This window comes from Neofelis nebulosa, chromosome 12, assembly GCF_028018385.1.
Source record: "Neofelis nebulosa isolate mNeoNeb1 chromosome 12, mNeoNeb1.pri, whole genome shotgun sequence".
Classification (NCBI taxonomy): domain Eukaryota; kingdom Metazoa; phylum Chordata; class Mammalia; order Carnivora; family Felidae; genus Neofelis; species Neofelis nebulosa.
In genome coordinates this window covers 20,418,161-20,445,886 of record NC_080793.1, presented here as the reverse complement: position 1 = coordinate 20,445,886, position 27,726 = coordinate 20,418,161, and the positions used below count along the sequence as shown (strand labels likewise).

The window sequence follows — 27,726 nt, the reverse complement described above, 5'->3', positions numbered from 1 at the left end:
TCCAGAGTCTGTGGCCGAGTGGAGAATCCAAAACTCAAACCCAGGGTTCACTGGCACCAAAGTGTATAGGCCTAAGTCTGCCCTGCTGCACCCCGGAGATTCCTCTGTCAGCCACAGAGGCTGGCACTTTCAGGAGGTGCCAGGAGGTGCCAGGGCTCCCCTGAACCCCGGGGCAGGTGGTGCCACTCTCTGACTTACCAGCGCCACCTGTAGCCCAGGCCTGTCCCTGGCTGCCAGCCCTGGCCCTGCCCTGGCATAGGAGGTGGGCTTTTCCCAGGGCTGATCTGTCACACTGTGACTCAGCTCCCCAGCCCAGGGTCCCAAGTGTCACATCCCAGGCTGCCCTTTGTCAGCCATTTACTCTCATGTGACCTCGCATAAGCAGCCCATCTCCAGACCTCGACTCCCACTGCCCTGTCCCCGTCATTGCCCTGGGTCCCGGGCCTCCCCATCTACCAGGAAACCTCGATGACGATGATGTGGCCCCTGGCTGGCTCTGCTTCTGCCTCTGGTTTTTCTCGCAAGGCTGAGAGCGCCCCCTGTCTGCCATCCGGCAGCCTTCTCTCCTCTCCAACGCGGCTGCATCCTAGGATACAGCCAGGCCCTGGCCGGGGAGACCGGAGCCACCTGAGAGCCCCTCCACACCCTTTGCCAAATGTCCGCTTGAACTGCGGGGACACTGAGGAACATTCTGGCTGAGATGCTCTGTGTACTCACCATGTGCTTGCACCAACTTTACATGAGTGAACCCATTCAGTCCTCCCAGGTACCCTGGGGGCTAGATTCGTCACCCACCCACTTGACAGATGAGCAAACTGAGGCACAATGCGAGGGCCTCTCCCACTTCTGGACAGCCACCTTTCTTCTCCTTGGGATCGTGCTGAGGTGGGAGGAGAGTGGGGGCTTGGAGGGGTGGGTGCCTCACACAGTCTTTTCTGCTCTTATCTCGGCTCCTGGTCCTGGCTTCTTCCTCTTTCACTCCCTTTCAAAGCCAGTTCTAGCGTAGACCTTGGGCCCGAGTAGTTGCTCAGGTGCACAGTATCTTCCCTGGTCCTCACACGAATCCCAGGAGACCATCTGGTGTCTTTATGGTGTTTGTCTAAGAATCACCTTCGTGGTGAAACTAACCTCTCGGACACGCACAGCACTCAATAGTTTATATAGAGCGCTTTTACGCTGATTATCTCTTTTGAGTTTGCTGACCAGCAGATGGTGGTGGTGATGCCTCCTAGTAGAGCTAACCTTTATCCAGCACGCACGCACCAGACACCTTGCTGAGCTACTCGCGTGGATTAGCTCTTTCAATCCTCATAGTGACCCTTTGCTGCTTATTTTACAAGTGGGGAAACTTGGGGCGCCTGGGTGGCTCAGCCGGTTAAGCGTCCGAATTCAGACTGGGTCATGATCTCACGGTTCGTGGGTTCAAACCCCGCATCTGGCTCTGGGCTGACAGCTGGGAGCCTGGAGCCTGCTTCCGATTCTGTGTCTCCCTCTCTCTCTGGCCCTCCCCTGCTCGCACTCTGTCTCTCTCTATCAAAAATGAATAAACGTTAAAAAAAAATTAACAAATGAGGAAACTTGCCCCGGGTCACACCGCTGTTGAGAGGTAGCAGCAAGATTTGAATTTAAGCAACATAACCCCAGGGGGGAGGGAAGTATTGTCCCCTGCGCAGAGAACCTTGGAATTGGAAAGAACCAGAACCCTAGGGTCTCACCCGTGCTCTGCCACTGACTCACATGTGCTAATGGGAAGTCTCCTCTGGGCCTCAGTTTCCCCATGTGTAAATCAAGAAGGTTGAGTTAGACATCTTGTAAGGCTCTTCTGAGCATTGGCGGATGTCCTAGGACTCTAGGATTCTCCAGGACCCCCCAGACCCATTCTGTAGGGGGTCTACCAGGACACCACCCTTGCTGTGTGGGAGCCTGGGATGTGGGGCTCTGGGTAGTCCCTGGAGCCAGAGCCCCTGTAGGACTCAGGTTGAGGCCCCTCTCTGTAAACAAGCCTGGCCACCTGGAACAGGCTGTCTGCCTCAGAAAGCTAGGAGAGCAGGTGGCCAGAGATGACAAGCCAGAAGGGGAGCCCTGGGGCTGGAGTCTGCAGGAGTCATCTGGGAAGCGCCCCATCTCTATGCTGGGCTTGGCTTGGAGCCTGAGAACCTCAGTGGGCAGGGATCTCAGAAACCAACCTGTCCAGCCCTCTCCTGGTGCCCAGATCTGCTCTGCACTGGCCCACACCTCAGCTTGGAGCCTCCCTCCCTTATCCATGCCATTCATCTCTGGACTCCTCCCCATTGGGAAGTACCCCCCCCCCCTCAGCTGGGCTAGAAATTTCCCCAACAGGCCCCTGTACCAGCCTCCTCTGCCCAGAGCCCAGGCCCCGGGCCCCAGTAGGTCCAACCTGAAGGATACGCTCTCAGCAGACCTGTTCCCAGTCTCCGGGTTCGTGCCCTCTGCACCCTGATCTTTCTCCCGGACCCACACCAGTTTATCAGTGTTCCCTGCGAAGTGTGGTGCTGGAGAGCAGAGCTGGCCAAGATACACTCCCCTTCTCCAAGCCTGCTCCCCCACCCTCCTGTCCGTGACTTCATACCCTTTCCCACGGTCTCTCTGCACAGTCCCAGCTCAGCCCCTTGCAGACTGGCCACGAGCCTCCGCCGGGCCTGCCAGCCGTGATGGGGGTGGCCTTCTGACAGGCACCACCCTGCTCCTCTGTGGCCACGGCCTGTGCTGCACCCCTCACACCTGCTCTGCCCGCGGGGCCCTGGCCTGGCACAGATCCTGGACAAGTGCCATGCGAGTGCTAACTGTCGTCCCCTGGACGCAGGCCGTGCTCTGCAGCCGGCGAGAGTGAGGGCCGAGCAGTCAGCGATGGGAGACGGTGCTCACGGTAGAGTCAGACAGCAAAAACACAAAGCAAAGGAGATGGAACCGTGCAGTGCAGTTGGGTTATGCCTTTAAAGCTGCATAGACTGGACTGCTAAGTAGCCTCATGGCTTTGCCACAGCTGTCCCACCAGTCCGAGCCCAGGACTAACAATGGAAACTGTGACCTGTTCCTTATTATTGTTACTGTAAACTGTTTTCATGTAAGCGAGTGCTGAAAATGCAACTCAGAAAAATGGAGCTAGTTCTGAGGGTCAGGATTGGGTGAGCTGTTTTCCTTTTTAAAAATGTCCTTCAGCGTCTTAAGACTCTTGTCCTCCCAGTGTGTCCCTGCTGGGGAGACACAGTCGAGGCTCCCAAAGCCACCCCCTTCCTGTGAACTCCTTGGGGCGGGAGTGGTCAGGGTTCTGTGTTCTCTCCGGGCTGCCTCCTCACTGGCCCAGGCACCATGGCAGGGGTATTCCCTGTGCCAGCCAGGCCATGCCACCTGACCCTTTTGGTGGCTCCGGGAACAATCAGGGGAACCCAAGGGCTGCTTGGCTGTGGACATCCGAATGGAGCCCTGAGGTTTAGCGCTTCTGTTGGGCTTAGTGACTAATATCTTCTCTCTCTCTCTCTCCCCTCCCCATTCCCCTTCAACCTAGGGGGACAGGGGTGACCCCGGGCCTGATGGTGAACGTGGTGACAAGGGTCAGGAGGGACTGAAGGGCGAGGATGGGCCCCCCGGGCCCCCTGGCATCACTGGCGTCCGGGTGAGTATGTGTGACTGCATGCCAGCACCTGGGGCTTCTGGGGGGGGACACAACTCGAGCCTGCTCAGGCAGTTGGACAGGAGGGGAGGCCTTTTGATAGCAGTCCCTTGAAGGCCTTCCCCTGTATCCTTCCTCCACCTGGGAGCTTCCCAGAGAACCAAGCTGACCATGTCCCTCCCTGGCCTAGCCCTCCCATGGCCAGCCCTCAGACTGGCACCTCACACTCTTCAGTCTGGCTTCCACACCCTCCACAAGTCCGGCCCTGCGGGCCTTGTCCCACATTCAGCCACACTGGATTTAGCAGGGAGGATTCAGCAGGAGGGGCATCAGCCAAGATTCTCCACTAGGAGCTTGCTGTGTGACTCTTCACTTGCCATCACCCTCTCTGGGTCACGTGCTTGGTATGGATTTGGAAGGAATGCGTGCCGAGATCCCTTTAGGCTCCAACATTCCAGAGGCTCTTTCTTAGCAAACTTCTGAGTATCGTGGTTGTGGGATGGGCAGTGACATGTGGCAGAAATAGCCCTGGGTCTAGAGTCCAAAGGTCAAGTTCTGGCTCGAGCACCTGCTATCTGGGTGACCTTAGGCAGATCACTGCTGCCTCTCTGTGAGCCTTGGCCTTCTTATTTAAAGAGTCAATGAAACTTTGGAAAAGAAAGTGCTTTATATTATGTGCCAGAAAATAGATATCATCTTTAAGAATTTGGAAGAGGAAATGGTTGGAAGCTGCTGGTTGTGGTCATGATAGTGGTAGTATATTGACGGTTGGGTGCAGGTGTTGATGATGGTCACAGTGGTGATGGTATTGGTGATGGTGGTGATGGTGATGATGGCGGAGATGGTGATGATGGTGGTGGTGGTGATGGTGGTAGAGATTGGAGATGGTGGAGATGGTGATGATGGTGGTGGTGGTGATGATGGTGATGGTGGAGGTGGTGATGGTGGAGGTGGTGATGGTGGAGATGGTGAGGATGGTGATGATGGTGAGGATGATGGTGGTAATGATGATGGTGATGGTGGAGGTGGTGATGGTGGAGGTGGTGATGGTGGTGGTGGTGGTGATGATGGTGGAGATGGTAAGGATGATGGTGGTGATGGTGATGATGATGGTGGATATGGTGATGATGGTGGAGATGGTGAGGATGATGGTGGTAATGATGATGGTGATGGTGGAGATGGTGGAGATGGTGATGATGGTGGTGGTGGTGATGATGGTGGAGATGGTAAGGATGATGGTGGTGATGGTGATGATGATGGTGGAGATGGTGATGATGGTGGAGATGGTGAGGATGATGGTGGTAATGATGATGGTGATGGTGGAGATGGTGATGGTGGTGATGATGGTAGAGATGGTGATGATGGTGGTGATGGTGATGATGATGGTGGAGATGGTGATGATGGTGGAGATGGTGAGGATGATGGTGGTAATGATGATGGTGATGGTGGAGATGGTGATGGTGGTGATGATGGTAGAGATGGTGATGATGGTGGTGATGGTGATGATGATGGTGGTAATGATGATGGTGGAGATGGTGAGGATGGTGATGATGGTGAGGATGATGGTGGTGATGATGGTGGAGATGGTGATGATGGTGGAGATGGTAAGGATGATGGTGGTGATGGTGGTGATGATGGTAGAGATGGTGATGATGGTGGAGATGGTGAGGATGATGGTAATGATGATGATGGCGGAGATGGTGAGGATGGTGATGATGGTAAGGATGATGGTGGTAATGATGATGGTGATGGTGGAGGTGGTGATGGTGGTGATGATGGTGGAGATGGTGAGGATGGTGATGATGGTGAGGATGATGGTGGAGATGGTGATGATGGTGGAGATGGTGAGGATGGTGGCGATATTGGTGATGGCGATGGCAGTGGCAGCAGTGGCAGTGGTGGTGACAGTGGCCACAGTGATGGGGACAGACGGTGGTGGTGCTGGTGGTGGTAGCAGCGTTCCTGTCCATATTTTGCTGTCTCTACCAATTTTCATATACTGGAGCTGGAGAGAGGTTCACTGGGACCAGACTGAGTGCGTGCTGGGTGACGGAGGTGGTGAGAGGCTTGTATTTGAGTCTCTTTGGCATCAGGGCTGCGGGACAAGTATCTCCCACTCTGGCCAGGAAACAGTGGAGTATTTAAAAATAGAATTTTATGAGCCATCAGAGCCTTTCCAGAAATATATCTACATGGATGGGGGCCCAGCAAAAGTCTTCATTCTGGCCCCACAGCCTCACCCCACTGGCTGCTCCAGCCCTTACTCAGGATTTCCCACACCATGAGGGATGCTCCCAGCTAGAGAGGGCCCGTCAGAACAAGTGGCCGGCCGCCCTGTCCTGGGGGAGACTCCCGGCATCCTGGCCCTGTGCTGAATTCTTCAGTGCTGACTCAATTCTCCTCCTGACAAGAGATCAGCCAAAGCGATCACCTCAGTGTGTTGACAAATTCCACCAGCCCCTGTACCATGATTTCACAATTTCCCAAATATGACCATCCTGGGACAGCGGTGCCCCAGACACTGAAGATCCGCGTTCCATTCCAACCTGGCTAGGTGGCCTGTGGAAAACACCTTCATGTCACTGAGCCCATTCCTTTGGCTCTCAAATGGAACAAAGAATCCCTTCCTCCCAACCCTGTGGCCAGAATTGGATGAGGTATGATGTGGAATATGGACACAGCGCCTGGCCCCTGGTTGAAGCCATGATGGTTGTTACTATTTTATTTTTGGAGGAGCAAAAGACCTTGACGTTGCTAACACAGTGCCGTCCGGTAGAAACAGAAGACAAGCTACATGTGTAATTTAAAATTTTTTAGTACTCACATTTTAAAAATGTAAAAAGAAGTGGCTGCAATAAATTTTAATAGTCTATTTTATTGAGCTCGATATATCTAAAATGGTAACATTTGCAACATATAATCAATATAAAAATCATTAGTAAGGCATTTTGCATTCTTTTTTTTTTTTGTACTAAATCTACGAAATCTGATGTGTAATTTACTCTTACAGCACATCTCAGTTAGGATGCTAGATTTGCATTAGAAATACTTGATCTGTATTTAGATTCCATGAACTATACAGCTGAAAATGTAGATTCGTATCCCCAAGTTATTCCAAACATACCTACAAGTTTTATAATAACTGAATGGTCAATTTTAAGTTTAGTTTTAAATCAATTAAAATTAAATTGAATTAAGAATTTGGTTCCTCTGTCCTGGTAGCCACATTTCAAGTGTTCAGTAGCCCTGTGTGGCAAGGGGCCACCAGAGTAGACAGTGCAAAAGCTAGTTCAAGACCTTTATATTAGAAGTGGAGAAACTGAGGGACGTCTGGGTGCCCTAGTCAGTTAAGGGTCCGACTTCAGCCCAGGTCATGATCTCCGGGTCCGTGAGTTCGAGCCCCGCGTCGGGCTCTGTGCTGACAGCTCAGAGCCTAGAACCTGCTTCGGATTCTGTGTCTCCCTCTCTCTCTCTGCCCCTCCCCCGCTCATGCTGTCTCTCTCTCTCTCAAAAATAAATAAACATTAAAAAAAAGAAGTTGGGAAACTGAGGCACACAGAAGGAAAGGGAGTTATCCAGGGTCGCATGAGGCTTTAAGCACCAGAATACAGGACAGTCTGTCCTTCCAGGATCACCATTCCCTCCTTCCTGAGGGCCCCAGGGTGGGCTGAACGGCACTTCCTTTAGGGACTGGACATCTTCTCCAGTACACTTTTGCCATGTTTTGTCTTTTGAGCAGACATCTCTCCCTTGTACTAAACCAAAGCCAGCCTCCTTGTAACTTCTGTCCACTGACCACCCCAGAGAACATAGTTGCTGCTGCCTCAGGGTAGCTGCAGAAATCTGCAGACAGAAATCCAGTCCCTCTGGGTTAGCCCATGTGTTTCCTGGTTCCTCTAAGATCCCGTCTTCCTGCCCTTCCTCCATCACAGTCAGTCAGTACCTACTCCTATTCCAAGGTGGGACCATCATCTCCCTCATCCTATAGCAAGCACCTCTGTTAATGCAGCCATAGAGATTGAATCAAACTAGCTCTTTAGTGTTTGCCAAGAACGTAGGTGTTTTTTTTCCCAGCTCCCCTTGAGGTTTGGGCCTTGAGAGAACTGTCTTCTGTGGGCCATCAGGATGTCCTTTCCAAACCAGAAACACTGCCTGCCCTACCCCCTACATCCCAAACCAGTGTGGCTCAGGGTTGGGATTCTCTCCTCTCCCACTCTTATATTCACACATGCACACTTACACGCACTCACTCACCCTGCTGAAATGTGTGGCCCTGACCAGGGCAGGGCGAGGCAGAGCTGCATTATGGGATGCCCTGTGGGGGAGGGGGCACAGCGGCCTATTGGAGGGAGTGGCCTGGGTACCCCAGTGGGAGAGCGGGGGAGGGCAGCTGACCTTCCCCGCACAATGCCCCACTGTGACAATCCCCTCCAACTCCAACCCCCAAGGGAGGGAGTCCCTGTCAGTGGGACACGGCCCCAGGGATTGTCAGAAGTGAGCCGCAGCATCTTAGAGATGAGATGCCTCGTGTCATCAGTGGGTACCCTGAGGCCTGGAGGTGGACTCAAACAGACCGACAGTTGAATCAGGGTTCTGGGCAAGTCTCTTCACCTTCTGGAAGCCCAGAGGTCACCACAAGTGGGAGGAGGCCTTGATCGGGCCCAAGACTCAGCGTGGCTGGGAGGCTGGAACAGTGTGTGGCAAAGGGAGTGCAGAGAGCTGTTCCCGTTGGGACAGCCTGGGCGCCTAGCAGCCGCCATGAAATGAAGATTTATCCCGCGCTTATATGAGCCACACACCTGGTGAGTGAGAGCAGGTTGAATTCTCAGCTCTCTGAGGCACATAGGACCCCTGTCCCCACTTTGCAGACAAAGCCTCCCATCACAAGAAGTTAGGTCACACTCAAGGTCACAGGGGCATTGAGCACGGGTGAGTTTTGAACCCAGCAGGCTGCCCTCGGAGCTAGTGCGCTAATCTTCCGTATTTCTCACCCTTTTCTTTCCCTCCTTCTCCCCTCAGGGTCCTGAAGGAAAACCAGGGAGGCAAGGCGAGAAGGGCCGGACAGGAGCCAAGGTGGCATGCCATGCTTCCTGGGGCCATGACCTCCCCAGTCCCTCCTCCCCTCGCCCTGCCCCACGTCTCTCTCGTCTGTCTCCACCTCCCTATGGGGCCTGGTGACAGCCTGTCTCTCCTTCCACTGCAGGGTGCCAAGGGCTACCAAGGACAGCTGGGTGAGATGGGTGTCCCTGGAGACCCCGGACCCCCTGGCACCCCAGGCCCTAAAGGGTCCCGGGGCAGCCTGGGACCAACGGTGAGAACCCTCTGGGTGGGGTGGGGTGGGCTGAGGCACGGAGCAGAGGGGGGCCAAGGGCAGAAAGAGAGGTATCGCCAGCTCGACCCCTTGTCCTGGCTGCTTCTTTTGAATCATGGATCCCTTTGGGAACCTGCAGAACCTGCAGCCTCTCTCCCTGCAAAAGTACCCACAGCACCAAGTATCTCTTTCAGTTTGAAGGGGGTGGTGGGTCTTCTGAAGTCCTTCGCAGACCCAGATTGACAAGCCCCATTTTAGGAGAGGGAGAGGGGACCAGCCCCTCGTGAGTGTTTTTTAGGAAGAAGGAGTTTTCCCACTGGAAATAGCTCCATGAGGATCAGGGTGAAGGTGCTACGAATCCCTGGGGGACTATGAGGGTGTCCCTGTCTATCGCTGGCCTGCCCTGAAGGAGGGCCCCCGGGGCTCTGGCAGGTGTAGAGGGGGAAAGCAGGGGGGAGGCAGACAGGTGACGGCATCTCGGAGCTGCCAGTGTGCACTGATCAACGGCTGAGCCGTTTTGTGACACTTAAAGTGTCCACGGTGCAAATGCTCCCACCCTGGCTGATTGCATGCTGCCACCATGATGTCACTGAATGGGCACGTGGGAGGAGCTATGCAGGACTGTGTGTTGTCCACTGCACAGACTCCGTGGGCGGAAATACGCGAGAGCGTAGGTAATAATGAAATGTAGTTATCGGGAAGGGCTGAGTTTGGAATATTTATCATCTTTGTCTTTAATATGATTGGTTTAACTGTAACCTCTCGTAGGGTGCTCCGGGACGGATGGGGGCCCAAGGAGAACCAGGACTGGCTGGTTATGATGTAAGAAAATTTCACCTACCCCCTTCTGGAATTCTGTCCTGCAGGCAGGGACCCAGGAGTGCCTCGGCCTCAGCCCCTACCACCTCCCTGCTGCAGGTGGCCCTCGGGCCACTGAAGGTCCCTGTGCCCACAGAGCAGCGTGGGGGTCAGAGGCCGCTGGTGGGCTGGGCGGGGGTGGGCAGCCAGAAGCGCCGTCCCCCTCCGAGTGCCTTCACTGAGTCCTTCCTTCCCATGGCGGGTGCCACGCTCGCTCCCTGTCTGGGCGTCGCACCTGCTGTCTGCAGAAGGGAAGGGTCTTAACCCAGTTCTGCATCCGCGCTGGCACCCCTCTTAGAGGTGTGCTGGGGGCCGACATGGCTTGTCTGGGAGGCCAGGCCCCAGAGAGGCACAGGGCCTGCTCCAAATCACACAGCAAGGTGGGGCAGAGCCGGGACCCAAACTTACAGCCCAGATTCTTCACTTCCGAGTTCCTGTCCTTCATCACTGTGCCTCTCAAGTCCTCACTCGCCCATACGCTCTCACCTCTTGTCATCTTGTTTCCTGTAGGGACACAAAGGCGTCATGGGTCCCCTCGGACCTCCTGGACCAAAGGGCGAAAAGGTGGGTGCTCAGTCCTGGGAAGCAGGTGCTCCCTCTAGTAAGTCCCTGGGAAACAGTGGCTGGGGTCACGCGGAGGTTCACGGTCGGCTCAGCCGTGCTCGTACCATGGCTGGCCGGGAGCCGTTAGACCTACATTCAACCCAGATGTACCGGGTATCAGGTCTGTGCCCAGCACCAGAACAAAACCAGACACAGCTCCTGCCTTCCCCGGGGCTTCCGGTCAAGCAGGGGGAACAGACACCAGTCAGGCACCAACCAGAACTGCAATCCCATCATCTGTGCGAACGTGAAGATTGAAGCCTTGCTTAGGAACGAGATCACCCAGTGAGAGCCAGCAGAGGGCTTAGGACAGAGAGCAAAGCCAGCCTTTCACAGCCAGGAAGGAGGCACTGAGGCAGAGGGAGGGCATGTCTGTTTCCCACTCCTTGGCTCCAGCCTCGGTAGAAGACAGGAATAGGTAGAAGAAAGCTTGCTGATGGCTGTGCCCTGCCACACCGTGCAGGTGGGGACATGGGGCCAGAGGGCCAAGGCATTGGTCTCAGGTCACTTTCCAAGGCAGCACCAAGATGGCCCCGGGCCCGGGCCTTTGAGCTCCGAGTCCCCCGCTCTTGCCTCCCTCCTCCCCTGATGGCCCAGCTGGAATGCCTCTTAGCAGGCGGCCTGCCGCTGTCTCCTTGCCCCCCTGCCTCCCCAGCCCTCCTTTCTTTCGCCGAGTCAGCTACCCACTAACTACATCCCGCTGCCTGGTGAATCACCCTGGCCTGGCTTGCTGTCCAGCTGGCCCCTTCCTCCTGCTTGGAGAAGAGATCTGCAATCAGTGGGCTCCAACATCCCACAGGAAGCCGCAGGAAGTGTCCCTCCTCGGCCCTCACGGTCTGCCACGGCTGGCACAGGAGGGGTTAAGACGGACCCTGAAACAAGAGGCTCCCTCTGAGCCACCTTCAGCCCCAGACCCAGTTCCTGTGGCTGCCGAGAATGGGATCCTAACCCTCAATCCGCCCTGAGCCTGCCGGGGCCTTGGGTGGGGCCCCAGGGTCCCCTGAACCTTGACGGCCTCATCGGTTAAGCGGGTGGGTAGCTCGGGAATGCGAGGCGAAGCAGAACATCACATAGATGGCAACCAGGGACACTTTCTTATGTATAAGGTATTGTATGAGTTCTCTCATTCATTTGGCTATCTAACAGGGACTTAGGGATTTCAAATGATTATGTGGTGTGTTCTCGGCCCTGAGCTAGGGGCTGCAGAATGATGCCCTAAAGGGCTCAGGAGTAAAAACAGGCACGAGAGTGAAGAGCCACGCACAAGCTGGAGGGTGCTGGGAGGAGTGGGAACAGGTTCGCAAGGGAGACCCCAAAACACAACGGCCGTGTGCAAAGCTCTTGCCCGGGATGTCTCCACGGTCCCCGCCATGACCCCCCACCTGGAGGTGTCAGTGTCCCACGTGACAGATGGAGAAACTGAGTCTTCACGATGCTCAAGGACTAGGTCAGGACCGGTGGAAAGGTGGCAGGACTAGGATGCAGACTGTCTGATGCCAGGCTGTGCATCCCTGGCTTTCGGAAGCAGGCACTTAGATGAGCTGATATGTCGTTCAACTCTTGAATTCCCTGTGGGGCATGTGTCTACAAAGGTGGTGTCTGGAGGGATTAGGGATGAGACTCTGGGAACAAGGAGACGGGGGCTTCGCCAGCTTCCTGGTGCTAAAAACGCATCCCCGAACTAGAGCCACAATGTAAGGGGGGGCGGGGAGAGGTGGGGAGCGGAGGAGATCTGTACAGCTGGCTTTGGGGTCAGACCACTCCTTGATTTCTGTGTGGCTTTGACTAGGACCCTTCTTTCCCTGGGCCTCAGGCTCCCCCTCTATAAAATGGGCCAGTAGGCACAGCAGTGTAGGAGTGCTGAATGGAATCTATGAAGCACGTCACGAAGAGTCGGGCACACAGAATGCACTAGGTAGACCCTGCCCCCCTCTCCAATGCGCCCTAGTCCGGCTGCTTCCCTCCACGGTGGGACAGAGACTAGGGACAAAAAGCCACAGAGAGAAGTCAGGGAAGAGAGGGAATCCCCACTCCCTGGGCCACCCCCTTGGGTGCAGCTGGTTCTAAGCCTCGGGCCAAGTCCCTCCCGCCTTCAGTCTCTGCCCACAGGAGCCACAGAGGCCCTGGGCCAAAGGACTGCAGCTGCCAGCCCCCAGGACTGATTTGGGCCGGGGACAGGCTCCAGCTGCAGGGGCAGCTCCTTCTCCTGCCTCCCAGGCTTCCCCTTCAGTCGCGGCCAACATCGAGAGGGCCCGGGGTGCCCTGGCTGGAGCCTCCTGCCCAGCACGCACCCCCACGGGAGTGGCACCGGTTGTCTGGGGCTGGAACATTCTGAGCCCCGAGGTTCTGCCGCTCGCTGTTCTGCTTACACCTTTCCTGTAGCCAGCACATGGCATCCAGCCTCCTGTCTTGGGGGTGGACCAGGGCCCAGGGCGGCCTGCCAGGGTCCCACGGCCTCAAAACCCAAGCTCTCCAATCCGACTTAATCCATGCCACACGTCGCCCCTGCTGTTATTGTCAGCAACGCCCAGTTTCCTGGCCATCTGAGGCCCTACTGTGTGGGCAGTCCTGAGCTTCCCTCACGGGGTCCTCAGAGCAGCACTGCAAGGCTTCCCTGTGCTGTTTGCAGATAGGAATCTGTCTGATGGACAAGACCCCCGAATTGGCCCGCGGCCGAGTGCAACGTGGGGCAGCCCCGGGCCTGCTCTGGGGCTTTCTGGCCACTTCATTCCTGCAAAGGCCAGAGAAAGGGATTCTTACTCGGGGCTGAACAATGGAGCAGCCCACATCATCTCTCTGTGCCTCAGTGTCCTCAGCTGTAAAATGGGAAGAATAATGTATCACCTGCTGCATAGGGTTGTTGGAAGTATGCAGCCAGTGTCTGTGGCTGGCCGGTGGCAGTGCCCTTGGCTGCCAGCTGTTGGGACTATTGTCACTCCCTGAGGAGCACCACACGGGGCCTTCTCGTGTCATTTCCTGGAACTCCTCGGTATCACCATTGTCCCTTCACCCTACCTCGCCCCCATTCCCCAGCTGAGACGAAGAACTCCGAGATGGGAAGGGACCTGTTGAGGGTCTGAGCAGCTGGTCCTGTGCAAAGCTGGGCATGACCCAGGTCTCTGCTCCGAGCTACCTGGGTCTTACAGCCTGAGGGCTCCTGCTCGGGGTGCCCACCGGGGCAGACCGTAAAGAACACTATGCTGTGTTCCACGATCCTGGTTGCACGCCCAGGTCTGCCCTTTCCCTCTCTGGCCTCAGTCTTCCCATCTGTAACCCTAAGTAGGCTGGACTTCATCTCTGACGAAGGCCCTTCCCGCGCTGTGTGGAGTATCTAGACCTCCCCAGATTCACCAGGAGTGGGAAGTGTGTCTCAAAGCCCATTGTGTCCACAGGGGGAGCAGGGCGAGGATGGCAAGGCCGAGGGGCCCCCTGGGCCACCTGGAGATCGGGTAAGTCCCCCTTCCGGTCCCCTGGACCCCCGCCCAGGTGGAGCCCTAGCTTCTTGCTGTGGGGAGGGGGAGGGGAGGTTGGCAGGGGTGAGGCTGCTGCCAGCTTGAGAGCCGGAGGCCAGTGAGACCCAGACCCAGGTCTGCATCGCCTGCACCTGGTGGCTCATATTTTGTCATTCTTGTCATTCAGGGCCCCGTCGGCGATCGAGGAGACCGCGGGGAGCCAGGGGACCCTGGATACCCCGTAAGTATCAGAACTCCTACCCGCTGGCGGCCTCCAGCATGTTCTGCCGGGACATTCCTCAGCCCTCACAGGCGCCTGGCGGGAGAACAGCCTTCACCAAGAGACAAGCCCTCCCTCCCACCATCAGTGCCCAGCTTGAAGCACAGACCCCCTGAAAGAGAGCTCAGGCCAGAATTCAGGCTGACAGGGGGACCGTCAGAGGGAGAGGATGAGATGGGAGACAGAGACCCCTTTCCTCGCCGGGCCTCAGTCTCCCCATCCGTGGCCGGGAACAGCTCTCCCAACAGAAGCAGTGGACAGAAGCAGGAGACAAGCCACTGGGGGAGCACCCGGCCCCCCCACCAGGCTCCTCCTCTCACGGGCAGGGTCATTATTCCACGGCTTTGCAGATTAGCGAGCCCAGAGAGGGGACGATGACACATGGCTATAGGAAGAGTAAGCGCTCGGGGGCTCCTCCAGGCCGGAAGTTGCCCGGGGCCCCAGCCCTGCCAGGATGGGCCCCCTCACTGGTCTCTCCTTGGCTTCCAGGGGCAGGAGGGTGTGCAAGGCCTCCGTGGAGACCCAGGCCAGCAGGGCCTACCAGTGAGTGGTGCTTCCTGTCCCCCACCCGGCCCCCGCCCCGGAGGTGGGTGGACAGCAGTGGGGGAAGTAATGGCCCCTTTAAAGCACAGAGGGATCCTCCCTGTGGGATAGCCTGGGGCAGTCCCCTCTGGTTTCTCCTGCCCTGATGCTTGGGGCGCCCCCAGAGCCTGCACCCCCAAACCCCTCCCACCCCTCCCCCTCCAGGCGGACACTGGCTACTGCCCTCCCCAGGGGGGAATCCTGGGGCTGCTTTGCATCATCTCACCTTGGTTTTCAGGGGCATCCGGGACCCCGGGGACGTCCAGGACCCAAAGGATCGAAAGGGGAAGAGGTGAGAGGGCTGACGTCCACAAGGGAGGCCGGGAGGGGCAGACACTGGCCCAGGCACAGAGCACGTGGGAGGTTGGGCTGGTTGGCGCCCTGCAGGGTGCTTCAGGTCAAGATCTCTTTGCTTCAAAGGGCCTGAGGGGTGGGGGTGAGGGGGATTACCAGCCCAGTATGCGGGGCCTCCAGGAGGGGGACTTTCCTGTCTTGTACCCAGAGCCCTTATGTCTGCCTCCACTGAGGCACTGAGGTTGTTGGGCCAGTGCTGTCTTAATGCCCTCAACCTCCCCTGCCCCCCCACCCCCCACCACTGTCCCAGGCCACAGGGATATAGCCACACTCTGAGGATCAAAGGAGCTCCCGGGCTCAGGTTCCCACTAGGAAATTGCCGTACCTAGAGCGTCTGTAGCAAGGGGAGCCAGAGGGGGCCCAGGGCCCAGAGCAGGGGCAGTGACAGCACTGGCAGGTTCCAAGGCCAGCCTGCCCCTGGGCTTCCAGGCCGGGGCTCTTGAGCCCATGTGCAGATTCAGATGCTGCCCAAGAGGTAGAGGGACAGGCCACACAGGGGCCCCATAATCCTCTCAGCACCTGTCCCAGAAATCCTAGGGGTCTGTCCTCTTCCAGGCAGCTTCCATCATGTGCCTCTTGATTTTTCAGGGACCAAAGGGAAAGCAAGGCAAGGCAGGGGCACCTGGACGAAGGGGGATTCAGGTGAGTGACCCATGCACGGCCGGTTCTCTCCCTCCTGCCTCCCAGCCCTCCCCAGAAGCCCTCCCCAGCTTTTTTTTTTTAATGTTTATTTATTTTTGAGAGAGAGAGAGAGAGAGAGAGAGAGAGAGAGAGAGAGAAAGCGCATGAGCAGGGGAGGGGCGAAGAGAGAGAGGGAGCCACAGAATCCAAAGCAGGCCCCAGGCTCTGAGCTGTCAGCACAGAGCCCGATGCGGGGCCTGAACCCACAATCCACGAGATCATGACCTGAGTTGAAGTCAGACATTCAACCAACTGAGCCACCCAAGCACCCCATCACCAGCTTCTTTTATACCTCCAGGGCCTGCAGGGGCTGCCAGGGCCTCGGGGCGTGGTGGGGAGACAGGGCCCCGAGGGTATGGCTGGACCAGATGGGTTTCCTGGCCGGGATGGTCAAGCAGGACAGCAGGTGAGCAGGGGTTAACAGATGGTGTCTTGTGTGTGTTGGGGGCAGGGTGGGGTGGGGGCTGGGGTTCTGCCATAGGCCATGGGCCAGGAGAAGCAGGTTTGGAAACTTGCATGGGGCAGAACCAACATATCCAGAAGTTTCCTGCATGGGCAATGGCCTCAGTCCTTGGGACCTGGGAATGTGGCCCTTCTGACTGTCCATGTTTGCACCCAGAAGGTCCTGCCCCATCCAGTGCAGGGAACTTCTGCCTTTAAGGTCCCTCTTCCCCCCTACCTGCAAATGCACAGCTCCTGGTGTTTCACTGGTCCAGCTGTCCTCACACACACAGGCAGGATGACCTCCCCCGTGGAGTCTGACCTCCCCCTTCCAGGTCCACCCAGAGTTCACCGGGACTTTGGAGTCATTCTGCCTCCTTGGCTGCCTATTTCCTGAAACACAAGAGATCCCCTTTTGCCATCTTTCTTTACAGGGGGAGCAGGGAGATGATGGGGACCCTGGCCCCATGGGCCCTGCGGGGAAGAGAGGAAACCCAGGTGTGGCCGGCTTGCCTGGAGCACAGGGGCCCCCAGGATTCAAGGTCAGACTCTTGTTAATACACTTACCCACCCCTGGCACCCTTTCAGCCTTGTTGGTACTAACCATAATGACACTAAGCAGTGTCATTATGGGCACCCATGTCCCACAGCCCATGTGAAAATGGAGTTCCTGTCGCTGACATTTCTCAGGGGTCCCTGCCCCAGGCTTGAACCTGACTTATAGGAAAGTGTATCCAGGTAGCAAATAATTATAGAAGGCACCCTCCAGGCCTTAATAAAACAGGCAAACTGGTTACTAAGCTGTCCTTGGGCGCCCTCTTGTGGGCCTTCGTGGAACAAAGGCGAGGTAGCGCTCCCAGCCAGGACCCCCTTCTAACAGGCTTCTTTTTAGAAAGCTTCCCTGAGCGGTGGGGAGGCAGTCCTGAGTCGGTCTGAGCCCAGGACTAGACACAGAAGGGGAGACTGAGATGGATGAGTCAGATATGGCTCCTCCTGCCCTCCCCAAGCTCGAGGTTTAGTTGGGGGAGAGGCTGGAACCCTCTGCGGGAACAGCAGGCAGAGGGAGAGGTGGCCTTGGCCCAGGGAGGGTTTAAATGAGGCCAACAGGGGAGGAATGGCTGGAGCAGGGGTGCGGAGCTGGGAACTTCGTGGTCTGCTGGGAGGAAACAGTGTCGAGGAGAGGCAGGGTGGGGAGTGGAGGGGAAGTTGGAGCTTGAATGCCACAGTAAGGAAAAGAGGCTGTCCTCTCAAGGAGACTGAAATTCTGAGCCCCCACCAGGCCTGCATCTGAGCCCAAGAATCCTGAGATGTCGGTTGACCCTGTGGAATCACTCTCTTGGATCTCCCTGCCCCTCCCCTAGAACCATGTCCCCATTTGGTCATTTTGATATTTTGGGTTTTTTTTTTAAGGGTGAAAGTGGATTGCCTGGGCAGCTGGGCCCGTCTGGCAAACGAGGGACAGCAGGTGGAACCGGGCTTCCTGGGAACCAGGGGGAGCCTGGATCCAAAGGCCAGCCGGTGAGTGAGCCCTGGGAATACAGATGTTCTCACACACACATGCACACAAATACTCATGTTCACACATGCACGCACAGGCCCAGAAGCCTCCCTCCTGCTCTGTGACAAGGGCAGAGCAACAGCCTCTCTGGGCACCAGATGCTCGTCTGCCTCCCCTGAGCAGGGTGGCAGGAGGGAGGAGGCTCAGAAATGAGATCTGAGGGGCGCCTGGGTGGCTCAGTTGGTTGAGCGTCCAACTTCGGCTCAGGTCATGATCTCACAGCTCGTGAGTTCGAGCCCCTTGTTGGGCTCTGTGTTGACAGCTCAGAGCCTGGAGCCTGCTTTGGATTCTGTGCCTCCCTCTCTCTCTGCCCCTAACCCACTCACATTCTGTCTCTGTCTCTCTCAAAAATAAAAATAAACATTAAAAAAAATTTTTTTTTAAAAAGAAATGAGATCTCAGTGGTCCCTTCAGAATGAGGAGATGTGGATCGCCATCTGAACCTGAAGTAGCCTTGTATCTATCTAAGAAGCTCATTCTGTGATTTAAAAAGCATCTCACAAGGAAAACTCTGGGCTCAGATGACTACAGTGGAGAATTCTAGCAAAAGTTTATGGAAGAAGTACTACTCATTCTTCATAAACTTTTCCAGAAAATTGAAGAGGGGGGCACTAATTCCCAACATAGTCTATGAAACTGACATTACCCTGATGTCAAAGCCGGACAGAGACATTGCAAGAAAATTACAGACCAATATATCTCATAAATAGGAATACAAAAGTTTTCAATACAATTTCAGAAATACCAATCTAAGAATATATAAAAAGGGTAGTACATCAAGACCAAATGAGGGGTGCCTGGGTGGCTCAGTCAGTTGAGCATCCGACTTCGGCTCAGGTCATGATCTCGTGGCTCATGGGTTCGAGCCCCGCATCAGGCTCTGTGCTGACAGGTCAGGGACTGGAGCCTGCTTTGGATTCTCTGTCTCCCTCTCTCTCTGCCCCTTGCCTGCTCGCACTCTGTCTCTGTCTCTCAAAAATAAACAAACATTAAAAAATTAAAAAAAAAAAAAAAAGAATGATTGACTGAATTTTTTCCCCAAGAAGCAGAAAAGAGTCAAAGATATGTGTTCTCATTACTTCGAAGTTTATTTTATTTATTTATTTTGAGAGAGAGAGAGAGAGAGAGAGAGAGAGAGAGAGAACACGGGCGTGTGTGCTGGGAGGGGCAGAGAGAGGAGGAGACAGAATCCCAAGCAGTCTCCACACTGTCAGTGCAGAGCCCAATGCAGGGCTCGAACTCACAAATCGTAAGATCATGACCTGAGCCGAGATCAAGAGTCAGACGCTTACCCAACTGAGCCACCCAGGCACCCCTATTCTCACTACTTCTATTCAATATTGTACTGGCAGCTCTAGCCGATGCCATAAGGAATAAAAAAAAAAAAATAAAAAGCATTCATGTCAAAAAGGAAGAGGTGAATCTTTTTATTTGTAGATAAAATGATTATCTATATAGAAAATCCAGTGGAGGGGCACCTGGGTGGCTCAGTCAGTTAGGCGTCTGACTTCGGCTCAGGTCATGATCTTACGGTTTATGAGTTCGAGCCCCGCCTTGGGCTCTGTGCTGACAGCTCAGAGCTTGGAGCCTGCTTAGGGTTCTGAGTCCCACTCTCTCTCTCTCTGCCCCTCCCCTGCTTGTGCTTGTTCTCTCTCTCTCTCAAAAGTGAATAAACATTAAAAAAAATTAAAAATAAAAAAAAATCCAGTGGAATCTACAGGAAAGCTACTAGGACAAGTGAGTATAGCAAGATGGCTGGACGCCAGCTCAATATGCACAAATGAACTAAATCTCGGGGCACCTGGGTGGCTCAGTGGGTTAAGCATCCAACTTCGGCTCAGGTCATGATCTCATGGTCCATGAGTTCAAGCCCTGCATCAGGCTCTGTGCTGACAGCTGAGAGCCTGGAGCTTGCTTTGGATTCAGTGTCTCTGTTTCTTTCTGCCCCTCCCCCACTCAGGTTCTGTCTCTCAAAAATAAATAAACTGTTAAAAAAAATGAACTGAATCTCTATGCACTAGCCATGATCAGAACTTGAAATCTGAAAAGCAATACTGTTAATAATAGCAGAGGAAATAGGAAATACTTAGAGACACATGTGACAAGAGGTGTACAAGACACGTGGGCTGAAAACCTGCAAAGCATTTCTGAAATAAATTGAGGGAGACCTAACTAAATGGAGGAACTTACTGTGTTCGCTGGTCAAAAGCGCAATATTGTTAAGATGTCGGTTTTCCTCCAGTTGGTATCTGGATTCAACGCAATCCCAATCAAAATCCCATCAAGGCTTCCTTGTGGAAAATAGGAAGCTGCGTCTAACATTCGCTTGGAAATGTGAAGGATCTGGAAGAAACAAAGCAACTTGAAGAAATGGGCGAGTTGGAGGACTTGTAGTATTTGATTCCAAGCTACAGTAATCAAGAAAGTGTGGTATTGCCATAAACATACTAATAACAGATCAAAGGAACAGCATAGAGAATCCACACGTGTAGTCACACACGTGTATGGATAACTGGTTTTTGACAAAGTTGCAAAAACAATTCAGTGGATACAGAACAGTCTTTTCCAGCAAATGGTACCGGGACAATTGGATACCTTATACCCTGTACAGAAATTAAGTCCACATCGATCATACACCTAAAACTGTAAAACTTTTAGAAGAAAGGGTAGAAGAAAATCTTTGAGACCATGGGTTATACAAAGATTTCTTAGATATGACAGCAAAATCATGACCCATTAAAAAAATTGATAAAGTGGGCTTTATCAACATGGAAGGCTTTTGCTCTTCAAAGGTAAGAGAATAAAAAAGACAAGCCACAGACTAAGAGGAAGTACAAATCATATACCTAGTAAAGGATTTGTATCTAGGATATGTAAAGAACTCTCAAAGCTCATTAATAAGAAAAGGAGTAGCCCAATAAAGAAATGAGGCAAAAGACTTAGACGCTTCAGAGAAGACGGACGGATGGCAGATAAGCACATAAAAAGATCAGCATCGCTAGTCTTTAGGCAAATGCTCATTAAAACCATAATGAGGTGCCATTGCGCACCTGTTGGAATGGTAACAATTTTCAAAGGCTGAGCACACCAAGTGTTGGCAAGGGTGTGGGGCACCTGGAACTCTCCTACTCCGCTAACAGGGATGTAAAATGGTGCGACCACTTTGGAAAACAGCTGGGCGCTTTCTTTAAAAGTTAAGCACGCACCTACGGTATAATCCCGGCCTCCAGAATCGTTCACACCCTATCGCTCCCCACAATGGCATCTGGGTGAATATGAGCAAGTTCCTGCTCTCTCTGAGCCTCAGTTTTCTCATCTGTGAACAGGGCACACTGTGCCCCCCTGGGCCGATGCAGGAATGCAAAGCACCTGGCACATTGCAGGCCCACAGCTAATGGTTATTCTGAGGGACGCAGTCCTTGGGAGAGCCTTTGGGATGGGTGGGGAAGAGCCTGTGGGTCCTATCATCCTCTTCCTTGAAGACCTGGGACGGGAGAGCCTAAGAGTTCTAGAGCATTCTCACCCGACAGAGGGCATACAGTGTCCAGTGTGTGAGCTCCTCACCCTCACCAAGGTGGAGCCGCTGATGTCCCTGGGAGAAGGCAGGCCCAGAGGTCCTGCGTGGTTGGCTGGGCATCCTTGTCCTGGCCCCACTCACCCCATCTCATTCTGCTCCCCGCACAGGGCGACTCTGGCGAGATGGGCTTCCCGGGAATGGCCGGCCTCTTTGGACCCAAGGTACAGATTCCTACTCCATATCGTTCCTGTTGGGGTCCCATCCATCTACCTAGTTTGTCCATTTATCCATTTACTTTTGCAACAAGTTTTTCATAAGCACGTACAGTGGTGGGCCGGAAAAGAGCGAGAATCGAGCACGGATACCCTCGTTCCCCAGAACTCATATTCCAGCAGACCTGGGTTCTAAGCCCAGCTCCCCAGTTTATCTGCTCTGCACCTTAGGCAAGTTACTTTGGATCTCCAATTCTCAGTTTTGCCATCTATAAAATGGGTGTGATAACCATAGAGGGTCGTTGAAATGGTTAAGAACAGAGGCTTACACTATATAAGCACAGAGCCAGCACACTCTGCTACCTGCTTAGTAATTGTCAAGCCACCCAGACACAGACAGCCCTTCTTCTGCCTCCCACAGGGCCCTCCTGGAGACATCGGCTTGAAAGGCATCCAGGGCCCTCGGGGGTCCCCCGGCTTGATGGTGAGTCCTCTCCTTGTCTGTCCTAGTGGGGACAGTCGCCCAGGCCAAAGGCTGGCCAGCCATCCGCTGGGTGGATACAGGCCTTATTCCTCCTGCTCCTTCAGACTCGAGCCCCCTCTGCCCGCAGCCTTCTATCCCCTTGCCTGTGCCCTTCCTGCCCAGCTGGGCTGCCGCCTCCCCCTTTTACCTGCTCCCCTCCCCCCATTCTTCGTAGCCCACCCCAAGGCACACAGGAGGGGCCCCCGGAGGTGCATGGCCTGGCCCCTGTTTGAGGAAGTCTCCCTTCCATCCCAATGGGACACTCAGGCTGCCGTCCACTCTCCTGTCCCTGTGACTCGGTTCCCCAGGCCCTAGGGCGAGAACACACAAGCCTTTCTGTCTCCTTTAGGGAAAGGAAGGCATCATTGGCCCCCTCGGAATCCTGGGACCTTCAGGACGCCCGGTATGTGTAGGGGGCTGACCAGAAAGACTGTTGAGGCAAGCTTGTCTCTGTGACCCAGGGCCAGTCTGAGCCTCAGTTTCCCCATCTTGGAAATAGAACTTCCCCTCTGAGTCCTCTCTTACTGGGCCATGATTTATTGCAGGGTCCAAAAGGCGACAAAGGCAGCCGAGGGGACTTGGTGAGTCGATGGCTGCAGGGGGCAGCACTCCAGTGGGTAGGGGTGGGGTGGGGGACAAGGGCAGGGGCACAGCTCAGCCCTATCCCCTAACTGTCTCTCTCTGCTTCTGTCCTCCTCCAGGGACTGCAAGGTCCGAGGGTGAGTGGGCTGGGGTATGAGGGCTGGTGGGATGGGGATGGGGGTGGGGGGGTGGTGATGACCACTGAAGTCCTCAGGCACCTTCTTTCCCTTTGGACCTCAGTCATCCCATCCGTACCCGTCTGTGCTGGAGGTACGACTGTCCTGGGTCTCAGGTCCACTTGAGGAGGCCTGGGGTGGGGAAGATGGAGGGCCTTTGACCAGGTCCTCACTGTTCTTATTTCCCTCCAGGGTCCTCCTGGTCCCAGAGGCCGGCCTGGCCCACCGGTAGGTATCATGCTCGGTGCCCTTGAACTCCAGGGCAGGTGGCAGAGCTCCTTTGAATGAGGCCCAAGGCTTTGCTGGCAGGTGCTTGTCTTGGCCCTGACCCTGCAGGGCTCACAAGCTTCCACAGACTTCCAGGAGACTGTGGAGCACAGACTCTGCCTCCAGAAGAGCAGAGACCAGCTCTGCGTATCCCCTGTGCCCGGGTGGCCCCTCCAGGCTCCTGACAGCCCCTGAGGACTCCAGCACCCAGACCCCATCAAATACTGACTGAGGCTCTTCCTTTTCAGGGTCCTCCAGGGAGCCCTATCCACTTTGTAAGTTGGAGAATGTTCTCTTTGGCCTCCTTGGGGTAAGGCCTGGGAGGGTGGGGGGATGGTTGGCAGCTGACCTCGTTCTGGTCACAATGGCTAGAACCCTAAGCTAGGCCCAGGGATGCCCACGTGGTTTTGTCCCCCCACACCGGACCCTGGACCCTAAAGCAGCAGAAAGAGGCCAGAGGGTGGGGAGTTGATGTTTTAGCCAGGATGTGCTCCTGACTGGGAACCCAGGGGGACACTCCAGCGGCCGGGCCCCTGGTCCTGATCCTGTTAGTGTGCTCAGTACAGATCAGCTGACTGCCGAGGATCTAAACAGGTTCTGATATCAATTCAAGCTTGACCCAGGGTGGCCGTTTCCCATTCCCAAGAGCAATTCTGGGACACCAGCCAAGTGCCCTACAGTTCAACTCCATTCTGACACTGTGTATCAGGAGAAAGCATTAGACCCCACTGGTTCTCAGTCCTACGGGACCCATCCCCCATCCTGCCCACCTCAGATGCCTGGTTGTCACCTGTGCTTCTACCAACTGGCTGTAAAGCAGAGGTCCCCATGCCCCTCACTGGGGTCAGTTAACTTGCTATAGCAGCTCACAGAGCAGAGAAACGTTTCACTTACTAGATGACCGGTTTATTATAAAAGGAAATCACTCGGGAATAGCCAGACAGAAGACAGGCACAGGGCAAGGCATGAGACGGAAGCTTAGACTCATGTGCCCTCTCCGGGTGGCCACTCTCCCCAGAAGTCAAGGTCTCTGAGTGCCATCCCTTTGGGGTTTTAGGGAGGCTTCGTTACATAAGCATGATTGATGAAATCATTGGCCATTGGTGTTGATCCAAGGCCTCTGAGGAGTCCCTCCCTGTGTTACCACTGTGCTGGCTGACTGTGACAGTCAGGCCCTGACGGCGTCCCCGGGAATGGCTGAGGAGGAGGGCTGAACGGAACAGGAGCCCTCGTGCCACTAGGCCCCTCAGAGCTCTGCTCTTCTCATCTCTCAGCATCTCACTGTCCATCCCCCCAGCGTCATCCACCAAAATAAACTGACGGCTCTGACCTCTCACTCTGCACCGACCCCAGCCCTTCTCTTCTCTAAGGAAGCCAGACAGCTAGGGGAAAGTGAAGAGATCTGGGGGGGGGAGCCTTTCCCTCTAAAAATGGAAAATTCAAGGAATTTGAATTTTTTTTTGCATAAGAGCTGATATATTGAGTGTTTGTGATAGGCAGACACCGTTAGATGTGCTTTTCATGGATTAGCTCACTGATTTCCTCTCAAGGTTCTGAGAGTTTTATAATCATGCCCATTCTCAGGGTCCTGATGCAGAGGGACGGTAAGCAACCTGCCCAGATCATGCAGTTAGCAAGCAGCAAGGCTGAGATGTGAACTTGAGAAATACCTGTAGAGTCCGGGCTCTGGACCTCTCGGGCTTTGCTCTCCGTCCTGCTCTCCCTGTCACTGTTCTCACGGCAAGACCGCTGCTGTGCTTCTGGAAAGTCCAGTGCTAGGGTTGGAGGCACAGGTGTGTGGTTGACAGCTACAATGCAAGCCAGAGGAGAAACACAGGCACTGCCGACACACGGAGAAAGGAACCGCACCCAGCCTGGGGGCGGGAGCCCGATGAAGGATTTCCCGAGGAAGCTGACATGTAGGATGAGTCTAGGGCAGGGCTACTCAACTGCAGCCTTTACCAACAAATGATCCTTTGCTACGAGTGATTTTAGGGTGTTTAGCAGAGTGCCTGGCCTCTACCCGCTAGATGCCAGAAGCAACCCCTCCTCCAGTTGTGACAGCCAAGAATGTCTCTAGATATAGCCAAATGTCCCCCAGGGGGCAACACTGCCCCTAGTTGAGAACCACTGGATTAGGAGATAGCCAGATGGAGCATTGGAGGGTAAGAAGAATGATCCAGGTGATGGGAACAGCATGTGCAAAGGCCCCGTGGCTAGATAGAGCATGGTGCTTAGCGATTTGGGAACACAAGAGTGCGTCTGGTGCACAGAGTTTGTGTGACCAAGAGAAGAGAGTCTGGGCCAGAGACCACAACACTCAGCTCAGGTCTTGTAACCACGTGGAGGAGTTTGTACTTAATCCTGAGGGTGATGGAGAGCTAGGGAAGGCCTGGAGAAAGGGAGTGGAAGGGTCAGCTCTGACTCCGTTTGTAAGTGGAGGAAAGACAGAGAGTTCCACAGGAGGCAGGCGACTTGGCCGTGATACCACCCGGGCGGGTGGCTGGGAGAGCTCGTGCTCAGACCCTGGGTCTCCCTCTTGGTGAGTCTGGGGAGGTCTTGGGGCCAGGAGTGGGGACAGGATGCACACCCCGTCTCCTCTTTGCACAGCAGCAAGATGACCTTGGAGCAGCTTTCCAGACGTGGATGGACACAAATGGCGCACTGAAAGCAGAGGTACCTCCGGGCCCCCTGCCTGCATGAGATCCCCTCCTGGGGGAGACAGAAGGAATGGCTCGCGTGTGGTCAACAGCCTCCACGTGGCCTGCACCGAGCGTCCCACAGCTTATTTGTTCCCCGAGCTGGAGCTGGCGGCTGGGGGAGTCGATGCTGGCCCTCCACTCCCCTTAAGCTTCCAGACTCTGGGGCAGCCCCCATCCCATCCCTGGCCCTCAGTTTCCCTACCTGTTAAGTGGGGGGAGCCGCATCATCTCCCAAGTGCAAGAACTTGCGGCTGCAGAGGCTTAGACCTCGGGCCGGGCCGGGACCTCAAGGAGCCGGTGACCACCTTCTCTCCTCATGACAGGGTTACAGCCATCCAGACCGGCTGGTGCTGGACCAGGGAGGGGAGATCTTTAAAACCTTACACTACCTCAGCAACCTCATCCAGAGCATTAAGACGCCCCTGGGCACCAAAGAGAACCCTGCCCGGGTCTGCCGAGACCTCATGGACTGTGAGCAGAAGATGGTGGACGGTACGAGGGCCTGTGGGGTCTGAAGACAAGGCTTCCGCCCCTCGGGGTGGAGCGGGCCGGGCAGGGGAGGTCCAGGAGGGGTTGGCGGAGATGGGGCATTGGGGTCTTGGCTCACTGGGACCAAGATTCTGTCCTTGGGGAGACAGGCACCTGGGGTGGTCGTTTATCCGCTCAACAAACAGTCACTGAGCCCCGCAAGGCAGGCCCTGTGCTTCCCGGGGTGTGGGGGAATGCTTGCACCCTTTCAGAGCCCACAGTTCTGCAAGCTGGGGACACCCGTTTCAGTGCAAGGAGATAAGAGCCTTGTCGGGACAAGCCTCCAAGGGCGAGGACAGGGCAGGGGACTGTGGGGGGGGGGGCTGTCAGGGATTCTCTGAGAGCCAGGATCCCCCCCCCCCTTCCCGTCCACACCTCTTCTCTCCACTGACAACAAGGTACATTAGTGGCCGGTTGTCCTGCTCTTTCAGCTGTGGGGCCTTCGGCTCCCTTGGAAGGCCTGTGGGGAAACCAGGGGCCGGCAGAGGTGTCTAGCCGGTGGGGTGGAGGCCTGATTCCCGCCCCTCCCCCCTGCAAGCCTTGGGGGAAGAGCCCCTTCACCCAGATGATCCCTAAATCCCTTGGGCGAGTGATTCCGCCTCTCTCAACCTCAGCTGTTCCCTCTGTAAAGTGGACGCTTCACAGGAGCACCAGAGGCAAGGGCTCAGCCTTGTGGCCCCTCCAGGACCTCTGCCAGCTGTGAACTCTGCCCAGAGGCCTTGTTCCCATCTCAAGGGCTCGTGGAATCCTTTTCTGCTCCCTTCCCCGACGTCATGCCCCGCTGGGGCTCCGCGGGTCACCAGGGGTGCGGTCCACCTGCAGAACCAAGCCCCAGGCTCCTCCCCACATACACATACCATCCCCCGTCCATGCTGCCTACAGGTACCTACTGGGTGGATCCAAACCTTGGCTGCTCGTCCGACACCATCGAAGTTTCCTGCAACTTCACACATGGTGGACAAACGTGTCTCAAGCCCATCACGGCCTCCAAGGTCTGCTCCCCCCACCCCGCCCCGACACTGACCGGTCCTCTCTGCCCCTCCCCTGCCCAGGGCTCCAGCCCACCCAAGTTATGGTCTGAGCCTCGGCTGTCTTGCTGCCTGGCTGTTTGTGAGCCTGATTCCTCTTCTGTAAACTGGGGAAGAATCCTTCTAAATCTGTGGTTGCCAAACCCTTTCGAGTTGTATGATGAGGTTAGTGGTGTTTCCTTCAAGTAGAACTTTCTGTCTAATACCAAAAACAGCAATAGTGGGCCCAGCTGGCCTGGCTTGGAGAGCCGCGAACCATCAGTACAAAATAAGTCCGTGTGATGCTCACCGAGGACGCGCTGCCTGAGCTGTGTGTGCACACGTTTCACGGATGCTCAGTGCCTGCTTCCCACGTGCCCGTCTCTGGGCTGAAGATTTGAGGTGGCTCAGGGCAGCTCAACAAGAAACCAGGACAGGTGGCGGCACTGAGGCATCACCAA

General features: G+C 55.3%; 1 protein-coding gene and 1 long non-coding RNA gene across 8 annotated transcripts in view; one reads left to right on the top strand and one right to left on the bottom strand.

The window, feature by feature from the left end:
- COL27A1 (collagen type XXVII alpha 1 chain) overlaps positions 1-27,726 on the top strand; it is a 140,577-nt gene that overhangs the window by 106,447 nt on the left and 6,404 nt on the right. For 4 of the 7 annotated variants that reach the window (XM_058694403.1, XM_058694405.1, XM_058694401.1 and 1 more), the window contains 23 exons: positions 3,527-3,634; positions 8,651-8,704; positions 8,835-8,942; positions 9,711-9,764; positions 10,311-10,364; positions 13,796-13,852; positions 14,043-14,096; positions 14,625-14,678; positions 14,956-15,009; positions 15,660-15,713; positions 16,051-16,158; positions 16,628-16,735; positions 17,604-17,711; positions 21,436-21,489; positions 21,902-21,964; positions 22,353-22,406; positions 22,549-22,584; positions 22,705-22,722; positions 22,954-22,989; positions 23,277-23,303; positions 25,639-25,704; positions 26,054-26,222; positions 27,141-27,250. In XM_058694403.1, coding sequence (XP_058550386.1) covers positions 3,527-3,634; positions 8,651-8,704; positions 8,835-8,942; positions 9,711-9,764; positions 10,311-10,364; positions 13,796-13,852; positions 14,043-14,096; positions 14,625-14,678; positions 14,956-15,009; positions 15,660-15,713; positions 16,051-16,158; positions 16,628-16,735; positions 17,604-17,711; positions 21,436-21,489; positions 21,902-21,964; positions 22,353-22,406; positions 22,549-22,584; positions 22,705-22,722; positions 22,954-22,989; positions 23,277-23,303; positions 25,639-25,704; positions 26,054-26,222; positions 27,141-27,250 — 1,608 coding nt within the window. The remainder of the gene's footprint in view (positions 1-3,526; positions 3,635-8,650; positions 8,705-8,834; positions 8,943-9,710; positions 9,765-10,310; positions 10,365-13,795; positions 13,853-14,042; positions 14,097-14,624; positions 14,679-14,955; positions 15,010-15,659; positions 15,714-16,050; positions 16,159-16,627; positions 16,736-17,603; positions 17,712-21,435; positions 21,490-21,901; positions 21,965-22,352; positions 22,407-22,548; positions 22,585-22,704; positions 22,723-22,953; positions 22,990-23,276; positions 23,304-25,638; positions 25,705-26,053; positions 26,223-27,140; positions 27,251-27,726) is intronic. The other 3 variants (XM_058694402.1, XM_058694406.1, XM_058694407.1) reach the window with 3 other exon arrangements.
- On the bottom strand, positions 16,191-26,111 carry LOC131491455 (uncharacterized). Its single transcript, XR_009251468.1, has 4 exons — positions 25,933-26,111; positions 24,699-25,740; positions 19,942-20,094; positions 16,191-16,586 (listed from the first exon to the last, which is right to left on the bottom strand). It is a non-coding gene; the product is annotated as an uncharacterized LOC131491455 (long non-coding RNA).